The sequence below is a fragment of the Terrapene carolina genome, unplaced genomic scaffold (genome assembly GCF_002925995.2).
Source record: "Terrapene carolina triunguis isolate 2854851 unplaced genomic scaffold, T_m_triunguis-2.0 Scaffold42, whole genome shotgun sequence".
Lineage (NCBI taxonomy): Eukaryota > Metazoa > Chordata > Testudines > Emydidae > Terrapene > Terrapene triunguis.
The window spans coordinates 25,395,134-25,414,985 of NW_020664393.1; the positions used below are offsets into that span (position 1 = coordinate 25,395,134).

The 19,852-nt window shown below is 41.8% G+C and overlaps 1 protein-coding gene across 1 annotated transcript in view; it reads right to left on the minus strand.

Moving 5' to 3' along the window:
* Positions 1-447: 447 nt before the first annotated feature.
* Positions 448-19,852, minus strand: part of BCKDHB (branched chain keto acid dehydrogenase E1 subunit beta) — a 270,051-nt gene continuing 250,646 nt past the window's right edge. The window contains exons 10-11 of the mRNA XM_024194664.2: positions 8,286-8,464; positions 448-793 (exon numbers count right to left, since the gene is read on the minus strand). Of these exons, the coding sequence (XP_024050432.2) occupies positions 8,324-8,464 (141 nt within the window). The 3' untranslated portion in view covers positions 448-793; positions 8,286-8,323. The remainder of the gene's footprint in view (positions 794-8,285; positions 8,465-19,852) is intronic.

Below are 19,852 nucleotides of genomic sequence, written 5' to 3' on the forward strand. Positions count from 1 at the left end.
TCGTCTTATTGGAGACCATTATAGTGATGAAAAATGACAATTAATGACAGTGGTTATATAATAAAATAATGAAAATAATACCAAGTTCTTATGCAGCACTTTTCATTAGTAGATCTCAAAATGTGTCACCCTCTTTAATGCATTTATCCTTAACACCCCTATGAAGTAGGGAAGTGCTATTATCACAATTTTTACAGATAGAGAACTGAGGCACACAGAACCCAAGGTCACACAGGAAATCTGTGGGGGAGGAGGGAATTGATCCCACGTTTCCCAACTCCTGCCCTCACCATCTGGCCCCAATGTCAGAAAGTGTGCAACCACTGGCCATTTTGACACACACATCAGTTTTTCTGCTTCAACATTATTTTTGTTTAAAATGTATAGTTACCAAATAAGGATTTCTTTGGACTTTTCCCAAAACAGAAAAAGCAAAGAGAGACCACATGAGTACAATATGTTTTATTGAATAAAATCCCACATAATATTTACACAGTGAAGTCATTTAAAGATGTATCCTAGTGAAGCATTGCAAAGTGAATAAAGTTCATACTACATCTGGAATTTATTTCTTTAATACATCTGAAACTATTTATTACAGCAATCACCTGTCCATCATTGATTTCATAATTAGGGGAAAATTTGAGCTTTTGAAGATTAGCCAAGATGACATTCAGGATGGGTTTACTTCAGAGAAGATAATCTGCTATAGGACTTCCAGAACACACACATCTGAATAAATGCCAAGAGTTCTAAAGAAGGCTTCTGTATATTCTTGTTCTTTCTCTCATCTCTGCAAAAGTAGAAGATAAAATAAATTATACACATTTAGGGTGAAAGTAATATCCATAGCTTAAATACATACCTTCCTAAACCACAATCTCGTTCTTTCATTTCATGTATAATGTTACCTACAGGATATAAAAGATGATTTATCTTTACTCATATCATGTATAAATTTTGATTAAACTCGTTTGCACCTTAATGGTGGCAGGAGACTTCCTAAACACAACTAACTCAATATCTTTTGCTTCAATTTATTCCAGTTATACAGTCCAACAGTAAATGTTGTTCTGGAACATTTAACTTCAAGTCTATTTTTGTTATTTCCTAACACTGCACAAAATAGATAAAATGTTATAGCTATCTAAACTGTCAGTTAACAATAGGAATATATTTATTACATATAGAAAACTAAGTTAAAAGAATATTAAGGTTGCAAAGGGTGAAAGTTAGGAAATGACAGAATTAAAGTTGCCCATGCACAGTAATTTGGACAATTTATGCATATGTATTATTATACAGTCTTGGCTGGGTAGTCTATGGCAGGTTAAGTTCTCCTAGGTCCCACTCCAGTGCCTTAAGCAAAAGAGAATGTCCTTCCTCTTTATTTAACTCTCTGCCTTAGTCACGCCATTCTGATGAGGAAGGTGTCTTGTAGAGGAAATAGTACATAATCGTGTAATGAAAGAATTTTATTATAATATTTTGTATGTAATTCCCTAGGTTTTTAAAAAAAGTAAACTGAAGTTCCATCTGGAACCATGTTGACCCCCTCCCAGATGGATCATCCGCAAGGTCTGAACTCAACATATTTAGAACAGCACCACAGATCTCTATCAGCTTAGATAAAGTAGTAATTGGTAGGAATAGCAGGCTGTTACCTGCTATGTGGACCAGACAGTAGTGGGGGATGCCAAACATACTTTGCCAGTAGCGTATTGGGATGTTGGGAATCAGGACTTCTGGGTTCTATTCCAGGCTCTGGAGGAGTGTGTTCTAGTGGTTATAGACAGCACAGCCAAGCACTTTGAAAGGCAGTGTGGTTAAGTGGGTGAGACTTGTTCCTGCTATATTAGACACCTGGGTTTTATTCTCTAATGTGCCAGAAGTGACCTTGTGTAACTTCTCACATACTTTATCTGTAAAATGGGGAGGGGGAAAAATGATACTTTCCTTCCTGCTAAAATAGGGGTGTGAAGCCATAACCCATAAATAAGTTCTTCGAAGTGCACAGAATACCAGTCTGTAGTAGCTCTCCTCCTGTCTCTGAGCCCAGCACACCTTCTCACACAAAGGAAGCAGGAAGCCCTGCTGCTTCAGCACCTATGACTCGTTTGGAGCTCTAGCTGTGCCTTACATGTAGGAAGCTGAGTGGGACTAGGAGCAAGTAGGAGTTCTGAGGAGCTGGAATAGACTCACTGTAGCTAGCATGCAGGGAGTTGTGGGGCCAGAGCAGATGGAATGTCTAGAGATTTTAGCAGCATGTACAAATGGCAATTTTCAGAGGTTTATAATTCACCATAATCGGGACAGATTTTCATAGGGACAGCAAAAGGCACCTTACTGGTCCCATGATTATTGCCAGTCTAAATTTTAGGTCCCTATGCCAAACCAATGAAGCATGAGAACTCTTCAGAGAAACGGTTGGGGAAAAAATTATCATGGGCAAAACTACCAATTTCCCCCAACCTCTTTCTCAGAAACAGCCATTTTTGCTGAAATTTAAAAAATCTGCTTGAGGTAGAGAAAGTTAGAAATTCGAGATGGAATGGTTTAAGTTTGGCAAAATTATAACTGAAAATAGGGAATGGGAGATGGAAAGTGTTAGGTAACTTCTTAAATAGGCATAACTACTAGCAGCACCTACACTATCACAATGTATACACAGACATACCAATGTGTAACAGGAGTAGATAAAGTACATATTTCTCTCATACAGATGAATCTCTATCTGTTAGGGAAAGAGCCTTAAAATGCAGATCCTGGCAACAGACAGAAAAACATAGTCCTGTAGAATACAAAGTTGTGCATGGCCAGAGGGAGGCCATTTGGAATGGTCTGATGACATCTCTGCCATCTGACGAAGTGGGTATTCACCCACAAAAGCTTATGCTCCTATACATCTGTTAGTCTAGAACAGGGGTAGGCAACCTATGGCACTCGTGCCGAAGGCGGCACGTGAGCTGATTTTCAATGGCACTCACACTGCCCGGGTCCTGGCCTCCAGTCTGGGGGGGCTCTGCATTTTAATTTAATTTTAAATGAAGCTTCTTAAACATTTTAGAAACCTTATTTACGTTACATACAACAATAGTTTAGTTATATATTATAGACTTATAGAAAGAGACCTTCTAAAAATGTTAAAATGTATGACTGGCACGCGAAACCTTAAATTAGAGTGAATAAATGAAGACTCGGCATACCACTCCTGAAAGGTTGCCGACCCCTGGTCTAGAAGGTGCCACAGGACTCTTTGTCGCTTTTTACAGATCCAGACTAACACGGCTACCCCTCTGATACTCTGCCATCTGTGTATTATAACCGCCCCTGATATTTTGTGTGTCACACGAGAGCATTTTCTAATATGTGTTGGCTTTTTTATGAATAGCCACTAATCACACCAGCTATACAGGAAATATATATTCATGTTCATCTCATTCCCTCTTTCCATTTTGATTAAGTGTTATTTGAAGCACAGCTGCACACCTAACATTTAGAGCTATAGATTTTAACAGTGCCATGTCTAATGTGAACTCACTAGCAGCCAAGAAGCTGTTGAAAGGTCTGACTTAGTTATGTGGAAACTTTATGCTTCCTATCTTTCATTGATGAGTCATACAATGTTATATTATATTATCAACTCAGTCTATGAACAGGAAAGCCATGACAAATGTCAACATCGAGAGAAATGACTGTGTACGTGTGATATATTGTCAACACATACGCAACCAGTCGAGGGGGGGGGGGAGAAAGTGGCACAAGGCAGAGAGGCTACTTTTAGAAATGAACTATTTCAGTCTCCAGTTCAGAGATTTTGACTAGGCTTAGGCGCAATGCTGCAAGTGAATCCAAGGCCCACGCGCAGCCCCACTGGGAGCAGGGGAAACTTGTGCTCAGCTAGCTGCAGGACAAGTGCCCTTGTTTTTCTGCAAAACATTCAGAATTACCTTTTTAGTAATGCTTAGTCCTGCGAATGGAGAGGGATGGATTTATATATTATTCCTTCTCTGAATACTGTGATAGAGATGTATATTGAAAATATCAATACAAATAACTACAAGTTAGAGAGACACAAAGAAATGTACCACAGAGCTGTAACTTGATTAACTGGCACAGTTTTTGCCATCTGCTTAAAAGTAATGGGTACAAGTCTCCAATAAAGACTTGATCACAGGTGGGAAACACGAAAATTACTTGCTGCACATCAAGTTGTTGTTCACAAGCACAACCAAAGCAAGTGGCTACTTGGGATCCTAAAACCTATGCCAGCTCTGCAGCTAACAGGTCAGCCCAACACTCCACTCTGACAGTATAATCAGAGGGAATAGAAACAAGCACCTGTAGATCCCCTCTGTCTTTCCAGCAACAGGATGAGAAGGGGACAACTCATGGTCTGATATTCCGCCTTTCTAGCAACATATAGCTCTGCTCTGGTTGGGGCCTCATGAACTGTAAGACAATCTCCAGTCTCTTTGAAGGTAGTTATTACAGGAGATCGCTGTGCTCCCTGCATATAAATGGATTTGCAACATACTGACCTCAAAATTCTGGATCAACAAACCACCTCACCATTGAGTATTACGCTGAGTACAAAAGTCAGCAAATGCTACAATTATCCTTTCATTTTCATAGCAATACAGATAAAAACACATTGTTCTTCCATCTGAACTCCGTGGAGCAGATGGCTGAACATGGATCTTTTGTAATTACTGCCTCTGACAAGTAGATTATTTTCTAAAAATATTAACTAAACAAGGAAAAACTTGTTACAAGTGGAAATAAAGGCACAGCAATAACAATTCAGTGCAACCTGCACAGGAAACTGTAACATCCATTTATTTATTTTTAAGAGGCCAAAGCAAATATTTACTGTAAAAACTAAATACTGCAATATCCCTAAATAATTATAAGCTGATGGGATGTATGAGCTGTGGATAGGGCAAACTTGGATGTATACCACAATACAGAATCCCAGCCACAATGATTTGAAAAAACTATGCAAAGAATTTTGAGACTCCTCTCAAAATTTCCTAGACCTATGTCTCTCCACTACACTCACACCGAATAGCCTGCAAAGAGGACATGACACTCCAAGGTTTCCCATCACCGATTTCTAGCAGATTATTCTGTGAGGGACAAAACCTATTTTGACCCCCAAAAGCATGACTAGAGGTTATGGACCCCGTAACCTGCAGATCTCCTGAAATCAGCTGGAAGTCAGTGCTAGCCTGTGTCTCTACGTTGCCTCCTGCCCCTCCCCAGCCTTGTGGCTTTCCCCTCATCTCAGTGAGCCTAGCTCCATAGCAATGCCGGCTAAAGTACTACCAGCTGCCCCAGTAGTCCCCTTTGACAGTTTTTGCGTGGTGGGATCCACAGTACAAACTGAAAGGTGGTGGAAGGGACATATCCAAAAGTTAATTCAGATTAAGTCTACATTCACTTTATAGACAGTTGCATGCTGGTTTCCAGAGGACAAAAGTGTCACACATGTAGTGCGCATGTCTACCTCCCTCCCACAGCCTACCCGCCTCCCTGCACAGACTCCCTTGATCCCCATCCTAGGCACTGTCAGAGATGGGAATGGACTATGATGCTGCAGAAGCTGCAGACCCCTCTTTTACATCCCCAGGAGGGCAGTCTTCTGGATTTGCCTCTCCTCTGTCATAGATTTTTTTCCCCCTAAATAAGAACAGATCAGAGACAACCGACCATGCTCCATTGATAACCTCCCAAGTTTTAACCATGTGCAAAATAATAAAAGATGCATTCAGGTAGTTACAGAGACACAGTTCTCTGGAGACAGTTTGATTTAATGTATGATGGTGTCAAATTAAGGGAACATCTGATTGGACAAATGTACAGGTAAAACACGAGGGACAATTTCACATCAACAGTGTCAAGTATCAGGGGGTGGCCATGTTAGTCTGTATCCACAAAAAACAACAAGGAGTCTGGTGGCACCTTATAGACTAACAGATTTATTTGGACATGTATTTGATGCCCAAATAAATCTGTTAGTCTTTAAGGTGCCACCGGACTCCTTGTTGTTTTTATAACAACAGTGGTTGGCATTAAAAAAATAAGAACTTACCCACAACTACCATAATGAAATCCCAGCTAACATAGGATGTCCTTACTTTTAAAATATACAGAAATGCTATGGTATTTCACATGACATAGTATGGTAGCCATACTGACTGGGTACATGTCCCCTCAGGACGGGATGCAGAGAAAGTTTCTTGACACCTTAAATGACAGCTTCTTGGAGTAGCTAGTCCTGGAACCCACAAAGGGAGAGGCAATATGGTAAATATGGAGTTACTAAGTGGAACCACAGTATTTCATGGAGACAGGGACTCTTTGGATTGAGCAAAACAGACTAGTGATCTGAAAGGGTAAACTTCTGATCACACGTAGGGGAGCACTTAAAACTTCCTACTCTGGGGACAAAAAGAAGGAAAGAAAACAAATACCAGGGCAAAAAAGACCTGAAAAGAAACAGCTACAAAAATGAGAGACACTGGCTACTTAATGCACCTCACACATTCAACTAAGACTTCACAGCTTAACTGTATCAAGTATCAGGGGGTAGCCGTGTTAGTCTGTATCTACAAAAACAACAAGGAGTCTGGTGGCACCTTAAAGACTAACAGATTTATTTGGGCATAAGCTTTCGTGGGTAAAAACCTCACTGCTTGCATCTGAAGAAGTGAGGTTTTTACCCACGAAAGCTTATGCCCAAATAAATCTGTTAGTCTTTAAGGTGCCACCAGACTCCTTGTTGTTTTTACAGCTTAACTGGACACTGCAGAATGGTAGTTCCTCACTTAGAAGTTGTATCAAGCATTAAGGCCTGTCCTAATGCTGTCAGCTGCAGGTAGATAATATTATGCGTTGGTGAAGCTGTATAACAGCTCAAGACTTTGAGGTAAGAACATTACATCATCCACAGGGTATATTCTTATGGGATATTTACATGAGACCACAGCCATATACTGGGAATATGAACACAAGAATGGGTCCCCATTATAGGGCATAATCCTGCTGCCACTGAAGTCAATAGTAAAACTCCCACTGACTTCAATGGGAGCAAGAGGAACTCCACAATATATAAAGTACCTTTGGATTATGCTATTTTCTAATTTCTTTTTATGTTAGAAAGATGAGGCCCATGAAGTATGGATCCCAGCAACTGCCTCCCATTGTACATCTAAATACAGTAGCTATAATGCTACTATTTTACAGTGTCATTGAAATCCATAGTAAATCAAAGACTTGCTTAAAACAGATTTACATCATAACATCAGCCAGTAAATACAGAAGATCTATTATAGTCATTTTCAGCTTCCTTTCAAAGACTTTGTTGGCCGATGAACAGTCTAATACTATGTATGTTTATGAAGGAAAAGAACAGATTTTTGCTATTACATTGAAAAGAAATTTAAGACTAGGAATGTGTTTTAAACATCCTAATGATTTAAATACAAGTAATGGAAATTAATACCACTTGCTTCCTTGCAGGATTTTGCAAACAGCTGAAATCTCACTGGGTGAGTGGGCAAAGAAGCTGGAAAAATTATACAGAAAATGCAATATTTGGTTATTATTTGTAGAATAAACGTGTGTGGCGGGGAGAGCGATAGCTCAGTGGTTTGAGCATTGGCCTGCTAAACCCAGCGTTGTGAGTTCAATCCTTGAGGGGGCCACTGAGGGATCTGGGGCAAAATCAGTACTTGGTCCTGCTAGTGAAGGCTTGGGGCTGGACTCGATGACCTTTCGGGGTCCCTTCCAGTTCCATGAGAGAGGCTTACAAGTATCTTTTAATATAATATAAGACTGAAAAAAAATCATGTCTTCAATGCACTGTATGCAGGGTCAATCCTGCAAAGGGCTGAGAACTCTCAGCTCCCATTAAAGTCAACATGAGTTGAAGATGACCCACACATCACAGGTTTGAACCCACCATGAGCCATAGGAGGTTTTAAAGTTCAAACAGAATGGGCTTTCATATGTGAAATATTTGAAGCAATATAGATTTTTTCATTCAATCAACAATTGTTCTTAATCAATCACACTTCTCAGAAAGCAAAGTATTTTATATTCTAATTCAGCAAGGTACTCAAACATGTGCTCCACTATGAGCATTGATTACAGTGGGGCTACTTATGTGCTTAAAGTTAGGCTGGGGATTAAGTACCTTTCTGAACCATGACCTCCAGCAGCAATAGCCAATTCCTGCTTTTAAAATGACTAGTACTTTAACCTTTAAATCTTCCACTTACTCTGGTTAGAATGCTTGTAGGCTTCATCAATAATTTTATCAATAATTAATCATCTTTCGAAGGGCATCATAGCATTTCCATTTGTCTGGGATGTAGAAAGGTTCAAAGATATGAGGGAAAGGAGTGTCGTAGCCACATACTCTTGAAATAGGAGCCTCGAGATTCAAGAAGCACTCTTCCTGTTAACAGAAACAAGGAAGAAAGTTAGTAAGGCTTTTACTTTCAGAAGACATGTTTCACAAATTAAGTTCTGGTGAGCTATGCCAGACTGACCCCCCTGAAAATCTAAACAGAATAGGTACAGCCCAGACAACAGAAGTAAAGCTTCCCTTTCTTCTTAGCAGTTTATATTTAAACAATGATTGGTATTAATGTTACATTCATTTTATAGATGTGCTTTATGTTAAACTGCATGCAGATTATATTTAGCACATCTATTATACATCCAAACAGAGACACTGCCAGGAAGCAACATATTTCAGGAACAAAGAAATAAGAGTTTATACTTCCTAAGCCACATTTAAACATATAAGGAAAATCAAATAATCTAAAAGCCAGTATTATTTGTTATATATGTGAATGTTATATACAACTTCTAGTGTATTAGGGACTTATCCCAAGAAGTGCTGAGCAGCTGCATCTGGCACTGAAATCCATGGACTTGCATGTGCTCAGCACATTCTGAGAGTCAAACACACAGTCTGTAAATAAAAATTATCTTTGTTCTGAGGGTATGTCTACACAGCAACTAGACACCCATGACTGACCCGTGCCAGCCAACTCAGGCATGCGGGGCTCAGGCTACAGGGCTGTTTCATTGCGGTGTAGATTTCTGGGCTTGGTCTGTGTAGATTTCCAGGCTCTAGGACCCTGAGAGGTGGGAGGGTTGACCTGTTTCTGTGTAGACATACCCTGAGAGGCCCAGATTGACAAAGTCTGCTTATTCAGGCCACCAGGCATGCAGAGTATCACAAATATACCCCACTAATCTGAAGGTGGACGTGGAGCTTGTGTGAAATTTTAGCATCCTTAGCAGCCAACTCAAGAATGGCACTGAAGTATTCCTGCTTTCCCAAAGAGCTTGGTGAGTGCAGGGATTGTGGCAATCTGGGATAGATGAATCCAGTAGTAAGTTTTCCAGATAGTACTGATATGGATACCAATTATCATCTCACAAATTTTCTCTCATCCCCAGAATGTCCTCTGCAGACTCATCCTCCTGGCCAGGAAGAGGAAGGGGCAAGAGCAGAACCACAGACCTGCTCATGTAATCCTGGATCCAGTGGAGAGCAGGGTCAAGATAAGAGATAAAAGATCTTGACCCTTCTTCCTAACATGTTCTAAGATCTCCTGGCTGGACTTCTCCTGTCCTGGGCCCAGCAAGTGTGGAGAAGTCTCTTTCCTCGTAGCCCTCTTCCACTGGACCCATATAATCAGTTCCTGTCAAACACTCATGTTTCTCAATAGTGGGATGCTAGATATTTTCTCATATTGCTGGATTGTTTTGAACACAAGGATACGCTGCAACCCAAGAGTGAGCTATCTGCCTAGGTTTGTATAAGGTCACCCCTCACCATGGATGATGGCATGGATAGCAGATACCTGTAACACAAGTGAATTGCAGAAATGTCCTGTTTTTCCATATTACTCACATGCAATTGTATGGTAGCATCTTCTTTCAAAGCGGTTGGAAATAGAAAATCCAGGAGGAAAAGGATTTCCCTACCCTTTCTGAACTCCCCCATTACTCCCCCCAGTGGTCAACTAGTTAGCTGTGTTGCCAATCTAGTTGTTTTCCAAATAGATATAATTGTTTTAAAAAATTTCTAGTTGGAAAAAAATTGCATTTAGTTGTTGGTCGGATGTTTGAATTGAAATTGAAACATTAATACACACTTTAAAAGCATATATATGATAAAACACTTGTACCTGAAAAAGCATAATAGGTTTCAAAAGTATGAACAAAGACTAGCTTCCGTACACAACTGAGTTTGTTGCGGCAATGTTGGCATATTCATTTTGGTGATGTTGGCCAACCTCATAATTTCAAATTATGATTGATAAACAACAACAAATCATCATAAAATCAAATGCTGATGTTTATTGGTGTTTTATTATGTTTAATATGTGGGGCCAAGAGTTAGCGTCAAATTGCCTTGCTGATGAAACTGTACAAAACTTGCTTACAGCAACCAGGCAGCCACAATAAACATAACCCCCCTTTTTTTATTGAAATTTCATGAAAGTTTATGTCCACAGAGAAGGAAGTAATACAATTTCTCATTCTTGGAACAACTAGATTAGTATGTTTTAGTGACTTCACTTCAGAATGCTAGATTTGTGACTGGGAAATTTATATAAATATACATTTTCTAGTAGGCTAAGATTTTTAAAATGCATAATATTTGCAAAGGTCATTATCTTACATCATTGCTATCTTGAGGGGTCGTTATCTCGGGGAGTTTCTGTACTAAACCTTTTAATTATTATGATTTTTTCAAAAGTCAATTTAAATACATTTTTTAAAAAATAATATTTTTTGTTTTAGAAATCTAGTACTTATGTTTTTCAGTTTTTACTATGGTGCCATCTTCACCCTCATGGTCTCACTCCTTGGCCCTCATCTTCCTGTAAATTCGAATACCCCCTCGAACTTCAATTCCGGGGAAAACACTGGCAGTAGGTCATTCAATCCAACCCAGTATCATAGCATTTCCTAGTGAAAAGGTCAACCTATGAACTGTCCATGTGTGGATATATGTTTCCTTGGCAAATATCAAACAAACACTATGCTTTTTCTGGGATCTGCTTTCAGGTTGGCTTTCTTGTTGACCCTTCTGTTGGTACAGAGCTTTGGGATAGCAGTAGGGAAAAAGAAAATCACTATTTAAAGCTTGCAGAGCTTAGAGTCTTAAATAGCAATATTGAGAGTGGTAAGTTAACTTCAGATTGGGACATACCCCTCCGCTGAACCAGGAAATCACATTGATTTCCATATTTAATATGCGTTTGTCTTAACTGTCTACTAGAAGCACGAACATATGACTATCAGTATCCTGCTACGTGATACATTTAAGTAACACCACTTCTTGCTACTTGGTATTATTTTCATTATAATGTGAGTTTAAGCATTTTAAGGTTGGATTTTCTTTATAAAGGCGAGATTAATGTTCTGAAAAGTGCTAGCTGGAAAGTAACAGAGACCAAAAATCCTTTATTTTAACCCACAGACCAGCTACATCAAGCTTCCAAATCTGCCTCACCCCTGACTGGTGGAAAATCTTTATGGGGGAGACGATAGTGTACTCTCCATATGCAGTCAGTCCTTGGCCCCCGTACTGTGACTGCTGATAACAGTGCTTATTTTGGACATAGTAATGCCTGTCCAAAAATGGTCTGTACAGGGGTGGGGTGGAGATGCAGCACAGCAGCAGGAGCTCCCAGATGCACAGGGTGAGTAGACCATCTGTACTCCACAGCCAGCTAGCTCTATATGACATGACCCTACCTCCCCTTTTGGAATACCTAGCTGCCACAGGATCATGGACTGGGGGAGTCTATGCTCTCATGGCAGTGCAAGCCTGAAACTGTGGCCAGTCCCACCCCAGAAGTTTAGGGCTGAGTTTCATTGGAGCCTACTCCACACCTTGTGCATCTGTACAGAGGCCATTTAAGCTCTGGGCCTCAGTTTCAATTTTACTGGGGGCTGGTGCAATGTTGCAAACCCTTCCCCACCAGGAGCTGGACTAAGGCCACCATCTCATCTCACTTAGGCCATTCACCCGACAGCCATCAAAGAACAATGAATTTTAGTCACTACCAGGTGGAGTTCCCATACTTCGCTGAACAGGCTCCAGAAACACTATATTCAGGGGCACCACCTGGGATCTCAAGCAGGGAGGGTGAAGTATAAAAAAAATGTACTGAGTGTTATCGGTTTTGCGAGCTAACTAAGACAGCGATTCTTCAGCCTACGAAGAAGTGACTAAACAATCACGTAATAATTACGTTAAATGGGGTGGGGGGTCTTCTGTTCTGTGGGGTGGGGTTGTGACGAGAATTGGTGACTGGTATGGTGGCTGCAGGAGGAGCGAGAGGTAGAGTTTAGGGGCTGTGGAGTGGGATTGAGAGATTTGGGGGGAGGAGGAGATCGGGGTAGACACTGTGGAGAGGGAATATTTACGGGTTAGAGTCAGGTGGGTCAAGCAGGGCGGCCCTTACCAGATCTGAGCCTGAGCCATGAAGTAGAATTGCTGGGCAGGACTGGTGCTTTTCTGCACCATCCCCCAACTCCTTGCAGACAGGCTGGGCCCTTTGCACTAGGCAGATACCTGGGACTGAGTCAGCGTGGCCCTGTGCCACGCCATCTCAGGCATTACTAGGAGACGGGGTGGAGCTCAGCCTCCGGTGTGGGTCCTGCGCAGGTTGCACAGCAAAAAAGAGCCTGGCAGTGACAACGCCATTCCTCAGGCCACCACTGCCTGCTCCCCAGAACCAGCACCCCCAGAGCCAGCTACAAGTCCTTGGCATCCCGCCTCCCCCACAGCACCAGCTCCGAGTCACTGGCATCCCACCTCCCCCACAGCACCACCAGTGCCAGCTCGTCAGTATCCTCCCTTCCCAAGAGCACCCCCAGAGCCAGTTCCTCAGTTCTCCACCTCCCCCACAGGCAGTGTGTGGGGAGACCCAAAGAGGCAGCACTGCTCCTGGCTACTGGCAGCTGTAGTAGCCCAAACTCCTCCACCGCTGCTGTTCTCTATGGGCAGAGGGAGAAGACCTGGTGGCTCAGCACTGCACTGCCTCTGAGGCTGCAGCAGCAGCAGCACTACTAGCGGGGGCACAAAATTTTACCAAAAGTGTTGGGAGCGAGTGGGGGTTGCCTCTCTCTGCCCCCCTCTTTTGTCACCCTGACTGTATTTAGTATCATCTTACCCCCTTTCTAGGGTCTGTCTTCCTTGGTAATTCAAATAGCAGGAGCAGAAACATAACCCTAGACTGTCTTCCTAAACACAGATATTTCTCAGAGTGTTCCTGAAGAGCTCTCTCTGTCCTAGAGCCCAAGAACCTCCATTCTTGAGCCATTCCTCCTGCATTATATCCCTGCCACAATGAGTCAGCCAGGGCCGGCGCTTCCATTTAGGCGACCTAGGCAGTTGCCTAGGGCACCAGGATTTGGGGGGGGCGGCATTTTGCCGCCCTCGGCGGCAATTCGGCGGCAGGGGGGTCCTTCCGCGCTCCAGGTCTTTGGCGGCAATTCTGCAGCGGGTCCTTCACTCGCTCCGGGACCCGCTCCCGAAGTGCCCCAAAGACCGGGAGCGCGGAAGGACCCCCCCGCCGCAGAACTGGCACCGACGACTGGGAGCGCGGAAGGACCCCCGCCTAGGGCGCCAAAAACCCTGGCGCCGCTCCTGGAGTCAGCAGGAATCAGTCGGCATCACCCTGCAGGGTTCCAAGAGCACTTAAGAGGTTAATTCAACAGAAGAACCCTACCACCTTCTTGCAGTCATTAGTGATCCACACTGAATTCAAACCAGCAACTTAGAAAAGTTCTATATTATTTCAATAATCTCCCTGAGCCAGTATGAACTCATTCTAATTGTAGTATTCAAACTGTCCTTACGCATGGAGAGAGTTACGTCCCAGCCTTCTTTTTTGTTTGGTTCAGGCTCTTAGTTTAATTCATCCAAGTATTACAATCTTTATAGTCCTTCTTAAGCATTCCACATTGTTTAGTGTCCCTATTTAAAACCTGAAGAAATGTAATTTGGAAAAGTTGCATAATAAATACTGAAAAATAGAACCAAGTGATAAATAGAATGAGTTTGTACTCCAGTAATGGTCTCTCCTTACTGACAGATAGTGGTAAAGCCAAGACATTTACTTATGAAGTGGTTGCAGACTTTCATTCTATTAATGTTATCACTATTATACCTAATTTAAAATAAAAATAAATTTTAAGACTTCCAAAACCGCCGCTTGGATTTTCTCTTTATAGGGACAGAATCCCAAATGGATGTTAAAGTCAGCCTTTATGCTGCAATTTAAAAATTGTGAGAGTTTTATACTGCATTTTAAAAGCCTTTCATCTTGAGCACATACACTGCTTAGAAATTTTTAAAGCTCTCAGAAGTGCTAGCTGGATGTGTGATGGAGGCTTGATCACTTGACACAATCCAAAAAAAAAAAAGAAAAAAAAAGCGAAGTGATGGAACTACAATGTGTTTGAACTTGGGGCTGTTTGGGGCTTTTTAAAAAAATATGTGCCTGACCCTGAGGATTTTCTTCTGCACATTGACAAATAAGAAATTTTATTTTATCAACTAGCTATTTCAGAGATGGAAAATGAGGTCTCAGCCATGCAATTAAATCCATGTGGGTGAAGCACTGCAACCGCACAATCCCACTGAAGTCAATGTAGTTTCATGCGGGAACATACCCATATGGATCTCATTGCAGAATCAGTACTGTACTCTGTGCTTCACTTCTTGTTAATCATGGAATAAGTGATATTTTAGCAAACTGATTGGCTGATAAAAAAAACTGCATTAGGTATAATGAAAAATAATATATGAAGTTAAGGTAACAAATTGGTTATTTTCTTACATAAAACTTCTTTAAATGAATGTTCATTATCATACTTACAATATATTATTTTAAATAATTCTGTGGGAAAGTCCTCTAAGAGCATAAGAATGGCCATACTGGGTCAGACCAATGGTCCATCTAGCCCAGTATCTAGTCTTCCGACAGTGGCCCAATGCCAGGTGTTTCAGAGGGAATGAAAAGAACAGGCAATCATAGAGTGATCCAGTATCCAGATATACTCTACAACAGTATATCTTAGACTCATGACTTTAAGGCCAGAAAGGACCATCACAATCATCTAGTCTGACCTCCTGCACATTGCAGACCATAGAAACTGACCCACCCACTCCTGTAATAGGCCCATAATCTCTGGCTGAGTTACTAAATCTTGATTTAAAGACGTCAAGTTATAGAGAATTCACCATTTACACTAGTCCAAACCAGCAAGTGACCAGTACCTGACGCTGCAGAAGATGGCAAAAAAACCCAGGGTCTCTGCCTTCTGACCTGGGGGGAAATTCCTTCCCAACCTCCAAATATGGTGATCAGTTAGACTCTAAGCATGTGGGTGAGACACCCGAGAAAGAATTCTCTATTGTAACTCAAAGCCCTCCTCAGCTAGTGTCCCATCTTTGGCCACTGGAGGTATTTGCTAATATCAGATACTTTTACAGGGACTTTCATTATTTATGCCACCATAGCTACCTTTACATTCTCTGGATGCTGAATTAGGATCTGATGCCACAAACACTATAAGTTTAATATTTAGTAGCATGAATAGTCCCTCTGAAGTCAGTAACAATGTCAATGACGTCAGTTACTACTGACAGAAGCTCAGTAAACTGGTAAAATCTAGGCTTTCAAATTTATTACTAGTTTACAGATTTGCTGAAAATATTTATAAGAATAAGAAGTTTTAGAATATTTTCACAGAACTTGGAATGAAATCATACTGCAGAGAATGAGGCATACATTTGGTGTTGTCAGGTGCTGTCTCCTGGTATTCAGCCCTAGTGGTTGGAACAGAGGTTGAAGCCAGGTGTAGGGTCAGGACTGGGCCAAGGGTGGCTCTGGAATCGGATACGGGGACAGGCTGGGGTCAAAATGGAGATTAAAATCTCTAGACAAGCCAGAATGAGTACTGTAGCCGGGTCGAAGCTGGGCGGTCAGAGTCCAGGGACAAGTTAAGTCAGTACCATAGTTGGGCTCCAGGTACAGGCCAAAGCCGGGTAATCAGAGTTTGAGGCTTAGGAAGCAGAGGGGAGGCTGGTGCAGGTCAGTAATGGAGTTGGAGCAAGGACAAGACTGGAACAGGGCTCAGGCAAGGCTGCGGCACGAACAGGAACAGGATCAAAAGCAGGCTGGGAGTCAAAAGTGTCTTTTACACTGCAAGGCTGCAGGAGGGTTTGAGGCCGGGTAATGCTGATTTTAGGAAGGAAATGTGCAATGGTATCTTTTTTTCCCCAGCCAAATAAATAAGACTTTTCCACAATATTACAGATTATGAAACGGATTATCTGATAGGTTACTGATTTGCTGATTGTAACCCAAGCAAATAAGATGACATTGAGGAGTATATAGGACAATACATTAGTAAATTTACAGTATTAGTAAGTCTTTCATGCAGGTAAACAGCTCTCTTTATATTGTCTATCAGCATATTCTACACTTTTAGCCCATCAGCCCCATATAAAGTGTGGTCTTGAAGAACACTTAATTCTCCATGTGACAGACCATGTTAAATAACATATTTTACATGGATTCTTGTTCACAGCAGCTGTATAATAATATAAGACTGTATGAGGATAACCAAAGCAGCTTGATGGATAATATGACACTGCAACATCTGTTGTACATATTGTTGCGCCAGACCATTTGCACCTGTGTCGCCATACTGTACAGAAAATGGGACTGGAAGCGTAATATGCACAGGAATCTAATCCCTTATAAAGAGCTGATGTGCAAAAGCCTATTTTACAAGCCTATTGGGAAACTGCTACACTGAACATATGCACAGAGCTTCCCCCACTCTCACCCCTCCACACTCATAGAAATATAACAGGCCTCATTTTGATGTCAGTGGAGTTATTCCATATTTACCTTGGGGCATGAGAGAACAAAATTTGTCCCAAAGAATTTTTGTGCACAATGCTAAGGCCTTAGGTATCTCTCCATATGTTTAGATAAAATTATTCTACAATGAACAATTCTAGAAACCTGATACCTTCTGAAGAAAAGTGCTTAGGAAAAGACAGATCTAAACATTCAATACTAGAAATTCAATACTTTTGTGAGGTGAAGTAGATACCTGGCTTATGATTCAGTGTAGGTACTTTTGAAAAAAATGTTTGGAAGAGAGCCACGTGGCTATTTGGTATTATGATGTAAAATTTCTCCACACTTTTAAAAATAAAAGAACATATCATCCTCTCCTTTGAGGAAATGTTTAAAAAGGGACATATGTGGCTGAGAATTCACATTAAAAACATGGCAGTGATACATATGAAAAGTGTCCAGATAAGACACAAAATCACTCCCCACAAGCTAAAATTTTAGGGATGACATTCTGGTCCCAATCAAGTAATTGGGAGTTTTGCCATTGACTTTCCATCAGGCCAAGATTTCACTCTAAAACTTAATAGGAGAATACCTGGTCATGCTATAAAGGCATTTTAGCTACCCATGCTCTCTAATCTTAACTATGTGGCCATTTAGATACATTTAAGGGAAGTATTTCAAAAGTGACCCAGAGATTTAGGAGCAGAAATCCCTTTGAAAATCCATTCTCAACATTCATAAAGTGATCACTCTAACCAAGCACTTCAGAACAAAACTGTGCCCTATCTTTACAAATGGTAAATGCAAGGATTTGCTAAACTTTGTATGATTATATTCTAAATTTGTTTTCTGTGTCAGATAATCTGCCTTTTTGATTTTTCTCCCCCCACTATTATACATTTTTAGCATGCTCCAGTGGAAAACTTTCACAAAGATTACTGCAGATTTGGGACCTGAATCAGCAATGTGCATAAACACATACCTAACTTTAAACCATGTGAGTAATCAAATTGAAGTCAATGGGACTACTCAAGTGTTTAAAGTTAAGCATGAGTTTAGTACCTTGTTGAATTGGGGCCACTGTTATTGGACAGAAATGTTGAATAATATATTAGAAGTTATAGATATATGCAAAGAGATATGATTTGAGCAACATGATAAAATTATTAAACTAATACATGCTTTGAAATATATTATGTTGAATATGAATATTCCCCATCCCTTTCCAACCTGCAAGAGATTAAAATCACTGCAGTTCTTTCCAACAACTTCACAAATTGGACGAAGTGCTTATATGCATCTGGCTATTAACTGAAGACTATTTAGAAATGTTCCCATAGTGCCTTGCCTGACAGGCAATTTGCAGCATCCAGTGTTACTGATATACAGAGGCCTGGTCTACACTACGAGTTTAGGTCGACTTTAGCCACGCTAAGTCGAATTAAGCCTGGACACATTCACACGACGAAGCCCTTTCTTTCGACTTAAAGGGCCCTTTAAACCAGTTTCTTTACACCACCTCCGACGAGGGGATTAGCGATAAAATCGGCCTTAGGGGGTCGGAATTGGGTGTGTGTGGACGGAATTCGACGTTATTGGCCTCCGGGAGCTATCCCACAGTGCTTCATTGTGACCGCTCTGGACAGCACTCTTAACTCAGATGCACTGGCCAGGTAGACAGGAAAAGCCCCGCGAACGTTTGAATTTCATTTCCTGTTTGCTGAGCGTGGAGAGCACAGGTCGCTCATCAGCACAGGTAGCCGTGATGGAGTCCCAGGCAAAAGAGCTCCAGCATGGACAGAACGGGAGGTTCGGGATCTGATCGCTATATGGGGAGATGAATCAGTGCTGGCCGAACTCCGAAGCAGTAAACGAAATGGCAAAATATTAGAAAAGGTCTCCAGGGCCATGAAGGACAGAGGCCATAACAGGGACGCACAGCAGTGCCGCGTGAAAATTAAGGAGCTAAGGCAAGCCTACCACAAAGCCAGAGAGGCAAACGGAAGGTCCGGGGCTGAGCCGCAAACATGCCGCTTCTACGCAGAGCTGCATGCCATTCTAGGGGGTGCAGCCACCACTACCCCAACCGTGTGCTATGAGTCCCTCACTGGAGAAACACACAGGGAAGCGGGTTCTGGGGACGAGGAAGATGAGCCTGAAGATAATGTAAATAGCTCACAGCAGCAAGGAAGCAGAGAAACCAGTTTCCCCAACAGCCAGGATATGTTTATCACCCTGGACCTGGAACCAGTAACCCCCGAACTCACCCAAGACCCTGTGGGCACACAGGGGACCTCTGGTGAGTGTACCTTTGTAAATATTACACATGGTTTAAAAGCAAGCGTGTTTAATGATTAATGATTAATTTGCCCTGGCAATCGCGGCCAGTACAGCTACTGGAAAAGTCTGTTAACGTGTATGGGGACGGAGCGGAAATCCTCCAGGGACATCTCCAGAAAGCTCTCCTTCATGTACTCCCAAAGCCTTTGCAAAAGGTTTCTGGGGAGGGCTGCCTTATCCCGTCCGCCATGGTAGGACACTTTACCACGCCAGGCCAGTAGCACGTAGTCTGGAATCATTGCATAACAAAGCATGGCAGCGTATGGTCCCGGTGTTTGCTGGCATGCAGACAACATCCATTCCTTATCTCTCTTTGTTATCCTCAGGAGAGTGATATCATTCACGGTCACCTGGTTAAAATGGGGCAATTTTATTAAAGAGACATTCAGAGGTGCCCCTTCCTGGTCTGCTGAACAGAAATATTCCCCACTGTTAGCCACGCGGTGGGGGGAGGGGTGAAGTGATCATCCCAGAGAATTGGGTGTGTGGGGGAGGGTTATTAGTTGGGTTTGTGCTGCACGTTAACCCTGAAACCGCAGCCCCTCCTTTTACATTGCAAACCCATTTTAAATGGCCAACCCAAC